Genomic DNA, 10,135 nt, shown 5'->3' with positions numbered 1-10,135 from the left:
TGGATCTCCTAAACAGGCAAATTGTCTATAGGACAATTTAGAAAATGTGTGAAAAGCTTTACAAAGGTGCATAATCTTTACTCCTAGAATTTTATTCAAGGGATTTATATAAAATTTTAAAGATCACTAAATGGCACTCAACATAATTTTGTTTAGAACAAACAAAAGATAACATAGTGTCCTGCTCTAAATGCCATTTAACAGAAGAACAAATCAATTACAGCCCAACCATACAATGGCCTTGTAGGCAATTGTGTAATGAAAGTCTATTGTAGACAATTATGTTAGCATGGAAAATGACATACTTTAAAGAAAAAGATCAGGCTACAAAAGAAAATGCACAGTACAACCCCACTCCTGTATTAAAAAAATAAATAAATAAAAGAAGCTGTGCTGAAATAATGTGTCCCCCAAAGTGGTAATGTAACAGTGATTTTTATTCATTTTGTTTATTTCTTTTTTCTGAGGTTTATAGAACGAACCTGTACTAATTCCAAAACAAAATGACCCATTATAAAAATCTGAAAACATTTATTTTTGAAAGAGGACAATACTACAGGCCATGAAATAGAATGGAATAAAATATTAATGGTAAACATCACAGACCCTGGAGAAATACCACATCTTAGCATTTGGTTCTGTGGGTGGGTCTCTGCTATTAAGATTACACCTTGCTACTTCTACACATTTTCATTAGTGTTGGTAAGGGAAGAACCCAAAAGAGGCTACAAACTCTCAGAAGACAGTAAAGACTGGTACTTCCACTGGAGCTTTTGGTGAGATCTCAAAATTTATCTAAACACTAAGCAGTAACATTTCAAATGTAAACCATGAATACTGGCCAACACTAAGAATTACATGATCTTCAGAAAAGATGCATATTAAATGACTTATCTTCAATATATAAATGTAATCTTTAGATTAAAGTTTCAATTTGAGCTCACTATTTGTATATACATCTTCAAAAGAAAGACTTCTTATAAACAAAAAAAAAACCCTCATTCTCATTCTTTTTAAATAGGCTTACATATAGCTATTGACTGGAAGGCAAATGTAACGTTCACAAAGGATGTCAATAAGTTATAAAATCTGAGCTAATGTTATTATTTCAGGTAAAGAATTTAGAATATTTTCAAAATACACTTAACACATCCCCAGTTTCCTAAGCTAACAAACAAGTAAGACTGTACTACAAAGATGGCATTTTTTAATCAAGGGACCTATTTACTTTCCACAACCAAATGATTTGTTCCAGTTTTCATAAAGCTCTAAATCTTTTGGAGACACACTAGGTCGCACTGTCCGAAAAGCGTTTTCAAAATCGATATAAACTATTGGTCGGACTTGCTCTGGTGCTATGGTAGCAATGTCAGCCATGTGTAAACTACGGATGGGACCAAGAGAAGCCTCTCTGCAAAGCTGTGTCATGTCCGCACCAGAGAACCCATCAGACTGCTGGACCACCTGTTCAATTTCTTCCTCACTGAGGTGACACTGCTCCTTGGACATGAGATTAATCACTATCTGCTTCCTGGCTGAAGCTTCTGGTAGGGGAATATAAAGCCTTTTCACCAGTCTTCTGCGGGCAGCCTCATCAATCTCTTGTGGCCGATTTGTTGCTCCCACCACTAGAATACGGTCATCAGAAGATGTGGTTGCTCCATCTAACTGAACTAAAAATTCAGTTTTTATCCTTCTGGAAGATTCATGTTCACCATCTCCTCGGTGAGACAACAGGGAATCAATTTCATCAATAAATATCACAGCTGGTTGCTGACACCTTGCCACAGCAAACAGTGCACGAACCATTTTCTCCCCCTCTCCTACCCATTTAGAAGTCAAGGAAGAAGCAGAGATGCTAAAGAACGTTGCCCCAGACTGACTAGCAATGCACTTGCCAATTAGAGTTTTGCCCGTCCCAGGAGGACCAAAGAGCAGAATTCCTTTAGGGGGTCCCCGTAGCCCTGTGAAGATGTCTGGCCTCATCATGGGCCATACTACTATTTCCTTTATCGTGGTTTTTGCAAATTCTACTCCTGCAATGTCGTCCCAATGTACTGGAGGTCCATGATCCAAAATCTCATTCATAATAAGCTCAATCATCTTTGGCTCCAAGTTCTTCAGACGCTCATCAATGGGGTGTGCTGGTTCTGTAGGTCCGGACCCATTAGGCTTGTACTGCATCCCACCACTATGCTCTCCCCCATCCTGCTTAGGTACAGGAGGAACAAACTTTCCAAATATCCCTCGAGATCTACCGGCTCCCAGAGACTTCTTTATACTACCATATGAAGACCCTGATGCACGCTGGGGTTGGTGGCACTTTTTCTGCTGCTCTACCCATAATTGTTCTTTTGCAGTTTTAAAGGTAGGCAGGGTGCTGTCCTCCCTTTGGCCATTAGCTTCTGTTTTACTAAAAGTCTTACTGAATACTGGGTTGGAAAGGGCGTCAATGGTGTCAGAACCATAAAAAAACTTCCTTTCCCGTGGATTTTCACAACCAGAAGGAAAACAAGCCTGATTAGATGAGGACATATTTAGTCCTATGTTGGTTTTAGGAGAGCTGTGATTTTCCTTCTTCACATTTCCAAATAATGGTGTGACATGGAATTTTGCAGGGGCTGGCTCGCCTAAAGGCACCGAGTAGGTGGGACAAGTCTTAGTGGGGTGAGTTACCAGAGGTGGCTGGGCACTCTGCTGCTGGACACACCCCATGCTGCTCCCTGGGATGTCCTGAGTCCTATCTGTGTCATGACTTGAGTTGGGTAACAAGTCACTCTGTCCAAAACCTCCACAAACACCAAACTTAGGAATATCGGAGACAGCTGCCTCCTTATGGATTATAACGGATGCATCAGCAGGATCCAATAGAGAGTCTTTCAGTTTCTTCCCCATTTGCATCATCTTCTGTACATTACTCATTTTGAAAACATTATTTATTGACAATCCAGACTTCCACTTGTCGCTGTCACTCTGGTGAAATCTTGCCAAAGCTAAAATGTTTTCTGCATAGTTATTCAAACCAATTTCAACATTGTCAGAATCAATAATTGCAGAGTATTTCTCTGCATACCTTTTGAACAGTCTGGCAGCACAGACCTGGGAGAGCTCAGAGTTTGCCCACGCGTACTGAATACGCAGTATCTGAGCACGGTACGCATCTGCTTTCTGTCCTGATGTGCACGTGCCAGATGTGACTGCAAAGTAGTTTTTCTGCCATTCACTCAGGTGCACGGACCTGGAGCTGGGGGTCTGCATGCTCAAGGTTCTGCAACAAATGACCTAATTGAAGAGAAATCTGATCAAGAAAACAAAGATATAATAAATTAAAAAGAGTTTAAATTTTTCTAAGGTAAACTTATAAGGGCAGGTTATTTATAAGAGAAATTTGTAGTTAATCATAGATTTCAAGTACTCAAGATATAAAGATACCTTGATTTAAAGTCTTCAAGACTGAAGACTCAATAGTGATTTTAAGTGTTAACCTGTTGCAGTTACAGAATAATCTTCCCTGCAAACAGAGAAAAGTGTTCGGTTCATAAAGTGTAAATAGAAAGGACTTAAAATTAACCAGCAAAAGAAAGGAAATATGGAAGACAATGGGACGACAAATACACAAACAGTCCAGTTTCCAAGAAAAGTTAGATGCGTAATCCTAAGTGAGACTTTTACTACCTCTGGGTCTTGAGTTTTCTCATTTGTCAAGTGAGGAATTATTGTGAGAATCAAGTCAGGAGATGAATATGAAAATAATCTGAAAACTGCTAATGTTATCCCTATTGCAAAAAATGTAGAAACTGAGGGTGAGAGTTAAGGAACTTACCGGAGGTGACTCAGCCAATAAGGAAGGGTACCAAAAGTCAAGCACACAATTCCATTCTGGGTACTGTGTACTTCACCATGTGCGCCAATGTTCCTCAATGCTACTACCAAAGGTCACAGATTGAGCTGCAAGAATCATAAATGTGACATATGATTTAATATTTTTTAATGAATGAGCACGTAAAATGGGATGCGTGAGCTCTCACAATTTCCAAATTAAAAACTGAAGCTGTATGACACACTGAATCTGAGAAAGAACAAGACAAATAGTTTACTTAGTAAAGTGCTTTTATTTTAGATTTCTTTTCTCAAGCTATTTTCATTAAGCCTCTTCACATTAAATTATATTTTAACAGAATCATGAATGTGATTCTAGATGTAGAATACATCTGAAGACAGATGAATGCATTTTCCTGGAGGTGTAGAATTTACCTCTATGTTCACAAGAAAAACTTACAAGTTTTTAGCTTCCTGAGTGTACTGCAATGAAGTAAAAAAATAACAGTTTGTGTATTTTTAGTTTATGTTCCAAATTATCTGTAAGTATAGCTTAATAACCAATTTTTTTCCAGGCAAAAGCCAGGTTTAATACAGCAGCTTTGTATTTCCAACAATGCTTTACGAAGAATTTTGAACCATGAAAAGGCACTCATAAAACTTTGTTTAAAAAAATAAGAAGCAGGTATGATGGTGCATGCCTGTAATCCCAGAACTTGGGAGGCAAAGGCAGGATCATGAATCCAAGGACTCTTAACATTCCGTGAGATTGTAATTTGTTTAAAGCTATGAAGCTAACTAAACAAAACCAGAAGACAGTTCATTCTGCTCTCCACTATACTATTTTAATTTTTATTTTAATCTTTACCCAATACTGGAATCAAGAAATTGAATGAGAGGTGATGTGCAAAATATCTGTCACAAACTTTCACAAATGCTATAATCATCCTCTTCCTTTCCATGGCTTCATTTTAGTTTACAATCCACAATCCTGGGATTCCTCCAGAAGCTCAGATTTCTACTCACTGTTCCCAAGAAACTCCACTTTCTCCCTTCCCCCAACTTCTTCCTCAATGCCATCTCCCAAGCCTTATTTCTCCCTTTCAACTCAATCATTTATCCAATTATGGATTTGGTTAAACAAAAACTGGCCCTCACTGCTTAACACAGGTGTTGTCCTGTTTATCATTTTCAAGTAATTTTACTGACATGGCCCTTCCAAGATCTATCAATTATGGCTAATTAATCAATCAATCTAATCAATTATGGTTCTGGCCTAAGAACTGCATTTCAATTTTCATTTTGGTAATTTTCTGACTATTGTAAGACTATATTTTGATTTCCTTAATGGATAGTTGGCTTCTGCAAGTAGAAACAGTATTTCTATTACAGTTATTTTCTCTCAGTACCTGGACTAAGGTATCCATTAAAAACAATAGCTACTAAAATACTAACAGAGCTCCTACCATGTACTAGACACTATCCAGGTCTTTTATAGAAGTCTGATCCCCAGGAGCAAAATAACATAGGAAATAAAGGCCCAGGAGCTGAAGCCAGGCAGCAATGACCCTGAATAAATTTTTTTTTTTCCTTGGTAGGAGTGGGGTTTGAATTCAGGGCCTTGTGCTTGCTAGGCAAGAGCCATACCTTCAGCCCTTTTCTTCATTTTTCAGGTAGGGTCTACTACAGCACTTTTTGCCCAGTTAGCCTCAGCAGTAATCCTACCTCTGCAACCTAACTGGGAATACAGGCATGTACCACATGACCACTTGGGCAGATAACCTGCTTTGCTTCTTTCAACCTACAAAGAGTACAGTAACAGTACTTACAGGATGGAGGCTTTTAATTCTACAAAGCACTCAAAACAATTTTCAGTACTTATTCTCAATAATGACCATGAAGGTGTGAGTTTCCTTCTTATCACAGAAGGTAATAGGTCACAGAAACTGCATTGCCAGAAAGTAGCAAGGATGCAACTCTGACTACTATAGACCCCAAATGCTTGGGGCAGGAAGTGTTTTGAATTGCCAAATATTTATTATATATATAAAATACATATACAGATATATATATGTACACACACACACACACATATATACTAGGTAGCTTGGGAAGTGGAACTCTTAAACATGAAATTCACTTGTTTCATACACACCTTATAGGCATAAATTTAAGATTAATTTTAGACATTTTAAATAATTCTGGGTGGGAAACAAAACTTTCACGGTGTGGAATTTTCCCCTGGCGATGTCACCTAGGGGTTCGAGATATTTCAGCAGCTGGGACGTTTCGAATTGTCAGATGGCGAGTGCTCAACCTGTACCACAGGTACCATCAAAAGCCCGATGCTCAGTATGTTTATGTAGTAAAACGGCCCCGGCCCGCTCACTGTCTTTGCAGAGGTCAGCAGAGGCAGACCGGGCCCCACACCTGTCCAGCCCACCGGAACCTTCCCTCAGCGCGCCGCTGGACGGAGCCTTGCATGGAGCTGGCCAATCGCCACCTTGCTTGCAAGGCTGCCAAGAGCGCCCTCTCCCACAACAGAAAACAAGGGCGCGCTGTGACCACGCCCCCTGAGAAAAAACCCTGCCACCGCCCGCCGGGGCAGTTTCCACAGCTCTCCCGCAGCGTCCCCTCTTGCGCGAACCCCAGTCCCGCGTATACCGAGCCTTCCTGCCCCGCGACCCCACCGAAGACCTCGCGGAGATTCGCGCTCCGGTCCTCACCGCCGACCTCCAGTTTGTAGCGTCTTCGGCAGCCTCCGAAAAGCGCGGGGCCTCTAGTGCGCCCGCGCGCTGTGACGTACTCGGCCCGCGCCGTGCGTGCGCACGTGCGTAGGGGGCGGGGGTACGCAACGTGCGGCGGAAGGATGGGGAGAGTCCTGGGTGGCCGGCGAATATTAGTATGGTGAAGACTGAAAAAGGCAAGGGTTATTTAACCTGTCCTGTTATGACGGGTTTATCTTCAGTGATAAATTATCTCCGTTTCATTTTGAGATTAATTTTTTAAAGTGCTGCGGAATAAATCAAAGAGGTGATGAAAGTTGAGTGGAAGTTCGGAGGGCACCCGTAGATGGCGACTTACCTGGACTCACCTGTGTGAGCAAATCTGTGCCAAGACAGGGAAGGCAGCGAGGGGAGTGAAGTTCAGTAGTTGGGAGCCATTCAAGACTGCTTTAAGTCAGAACATACACCCCAAGTTCTGCGGGGGGTGGGGTGGGGAGGGCCCCCACTTGTATTCTTGACCCACGGTCCCACCTCCCGTCCAGTTAATTAGCAGGTGCTCCATCATCTGTCAAACAGGAATAAACTCTGCAACTCAGGAGCTATTTACTGTAAGGACCACAATCAGCAAGAGATATAATACTGAAATTATCAAAGCAGGAGCTGGCAGACATCCAGTAGGATCCATGATGCCTTTTATTGTTGCTAATACTATCGTTGCTAATAATACTGTTATAATGTAATAATATATATAATATAATAATAATACAATCCTTATACTATATCAAGATTTTTTCATCTTCTTAAAAACACGGGCCAGTTCCGTTTGAGTGGATGGTTAAAAAGAAAAAAATGGGGGGAGGGGGGATAAAGGAGAATGATGGAGGGAGTGAATTCAAGTATGATATATTTAATATATTGTAAGAACTTTTGTAAATGCCACAGTGTCCCTCCTATACAACAAAAATAAAAATATAAAAAAAGAAAAATTAAAAAAAAAAAAAAGCCGAGTGCTGATGGCTCATGCCTGCAATCCTAGCTACTCAGGAGACAGAGACCAGGAGGATCGCAGTTCTAAGCCAGCCCAGACAAATCGTTCCAGGAGACCCTATCTCGAAAAATCACTTCACAAAAAAGGGCTAGCGGAGTGGCTCAAGGTGAAGGCCCTGAGTTTAAGCCCTGGTACCAAAAAAGAAAGGGGTGGGGGGGAGGAAGGAAGGTAAATGGACCAAATTAGAATAGTTTCCCAATATTTTAGCATAATATGGAAGGTTTTAGTGCTTAAGCTAAGTAAATATTAAACTTTCCTTCTGAGAACACAGACTGTTTAATAGACCCTTCTTTCTTCTCTTGGGTGGAAGTTGTTGAACCTGAAAGAAAAAGGTAACTTACAGCAGAGTGCCAGTCCATTTGGTGGGAGGGATTCTGGGATAGAGATGCGTATTTCTATATTCATGAATTTTGTAAATGTAGTTTCAGAAAAGGCCACTGTACAGTACAGTGAGCTAATTTGTTTTTGAGCAGAGGGATAAATGGCCTCAAATATTGTGTGTATCTTTCTGCCAGGAAAGCTACTTTCTATGTTTAAAGGTTTGTTTGTAGGTGGGTGTGAGAGGTGGATGAATTGAGTAGGTAAAAAAGCAAACAGGACAAAAGTTAAATTTCCTTCTAAACGGAATTCCCTGTGTATGGTTAGATTCCTACTGACCACCAAACCTTTCAGTTCCCCCATTCTGTGATGAGGAAGAGGTAGAATGAGGACGGAAGGATGATATCCAGACCCCTTACAGATGTGTAAGATATGGTGAACTGAAATATGAAAGGCACAATTCTAATTAAACATTTTCATTGGCCACACAAAACCAAATGTATGCAAAAGCTGTGTCTAGCATCGACAGCACGAACAGTTGGTGTGTAGGGTGCCTTCCCGTTTCCACAGACACAATTCCAACAAATTTAAATAAGTTCTAATTAGCTTTTATTTTCAAGTTGTGAATTGGGGCGGCCTCCACTCTACAAATGAGACTTCTACTGGACAGAAGGTAGGAACCGGGAAACAAAACGAGAGAAAAACAACTGATTGGTTGACATCAGCTCACTTCAGGTTACTTTTCTTAGGGGTAAAGCAGAGGTACTTCCTTATGCTGACTCAGTTAGACTAGGCTGTCTCTCATTACTGTGAATTTCCTGTTTTTAGGAAAAGCTGTTACATTTGGGAATCATCCTACTGCTTTCAAGTTTCATACACTTAATGTGAATGACTCTGTATGGATCTGGCCTGGTCTGTTGGGATCTAGTGCAGCAACTCAGTCCAGAACAGTTAGTCGCTGCCCATAATTTGTACATAACACTTGAAATGGGGCAGGACAGAGTGAAAGGAACTGTTTTGGTAATTTTCCTCAAGGATCATGCTACCAACCTGAATCGGCACTGCTGGGTACTTCCAGTTTGATACTGAATGTTATGGGTTGTCCCACAAAACCAGTTAAGTTGAAGTCTTAACCTTCAGTGTCTGTGAATCTGACTTACATGGAAATAAATAGTCTTTAAAGGATCTTAGTAGAATTAAGATCATACTGGACTAGGTTACACCCTCATCCATTGTGATTGCCATTGAGAAGAGATACAGAGGGAAGACAGAAGCAGAGATTGGAATTTTGCTACCACAAGCCAAGCCAAGGAACCTAAAGCTGAACTTGGCATTAGCAGGGTCCTTGATTTAGGGTTTCTAGCCTCCAGAACTATAAGACAGTAAACTTCTGTTGGTTGAAGACACCAAGATTCCGGCACCCCTAAGAAATTGATACACAACATTCTTATAGCACCAGGGCAGAGGGGTAGAGCAACTGGACCAGTACCTATAGAGTTGGCTTTCCAAGGTTCAAGTCCCAGCTCCACTACTCTCCAATTTCCACAGTGGTAGTTGGGGATAAGTCTAGTCAGTGTCAAGATGCCTGGGCCCCAGCTATCACTGGCCACATGTTGGGGGTTGTCGTTATGGTCAGAGCCATCCATTTGTTCCACACAGGGAGGGGGACGGCCCTGATTAGAACATGAGACTGAAAAATAACCCACCCTGTTGATGGTTTTCCATTTATTAAAGCAGCTTAAACTTGCTGTTTAATAATTTAGCAAAATTATTTTCATAGAATATCAGAATCTCAGATATAGGAATGAGCTTAAATTTGTGTGCTTCCTAGCATAATTTTTGTCTCATGGAAGAATGTCCTTTATCACCACTCAGCCCTTGGTTTTCCCCATCTCCACTTGAGTGCCTACAGTGTTGGAGAATTCACTGCTCTATAAAAAGACACATCCCATTTGTTGACAAGGGTGATTTTTAAGAAAAAAAACCTGTGACTTGCTCTTTTGAACTATAGAAAGACTTTAAAGTGAGTGTAGTTTGAAGATAGCTGCTGAGTCCTCTCTCTCTCCCATTCATCCTTTCCTCAGTGCCTTGCTTCCTCTCTCACAGTTCCAGGGTGGGGTATGGGTTTGACCTCAACATTTTGGACATTGCTATGGTTTGGATATAATTTGAGTGTGTCTTCCAAGGGTTTGTGTGTTGAAATTTAACCCCCATTGTAAGGTAT

General features: G+C 40.8%; 1 protein-coding gene across 4 annotated transcripts; it reads right to left on the bottom strand.

The window, feature by feature from the left end:
- Positions 1-511: 511 nt before the first annotated feature.
- On the bottom strand, positions 512-6,616 carry Fignl1 (fidgetin like 1). Of its 4 annotated transcripts, none has more exons than XM_074065503.1 (3): positions 6,484-6,616; positions 3,824-3,948; positions 512-3,298 (listed from the first exon to the last, which is right to left on the bottom strand). In XM_074065503.1, exon 3 carries the CDS (start codon positions 3,256-3,258, stop codon positions 1,225-1,227), a length of 2,034 nt encoding a protein of 677 aa, XP_073921604.1. In that variant the 5' UTR covers positions 3,259-3,298; positions 3,824-3,948; positions 6,484-6,616; the 3' UTR covers positions 512-1,224. The 4 variants fall into 4 exon arrangements, with proteins under 4 accessions (XP_073921604.1, XP_073921607.1, XP_073921606.1 ...); XM_074065506.1 differs by having other exon boundaries at positions 512-3,282; XM_074065505.1 differs by having other exon boundaries at positions 6,546-6,609.
- Positions 6,617-10,135: the final 3,519 nt, after the last annotated feature.

Source organism: Castor canadensis, chromosome 2 (genome assembly GCF_047511655.1).
Source record: "Castor canadensis chromosome 2, mCasCan1.hap1v2, whole genome shotgun sequence".
NCBI lineage: Eukaryota > Metazoa > Chordata > Mammalia > Rodentia > Castoridae > Castor > Castor canadensis.
This window is presented reverse-complemented; position numbering and strand designations above follow the sequence as displayed.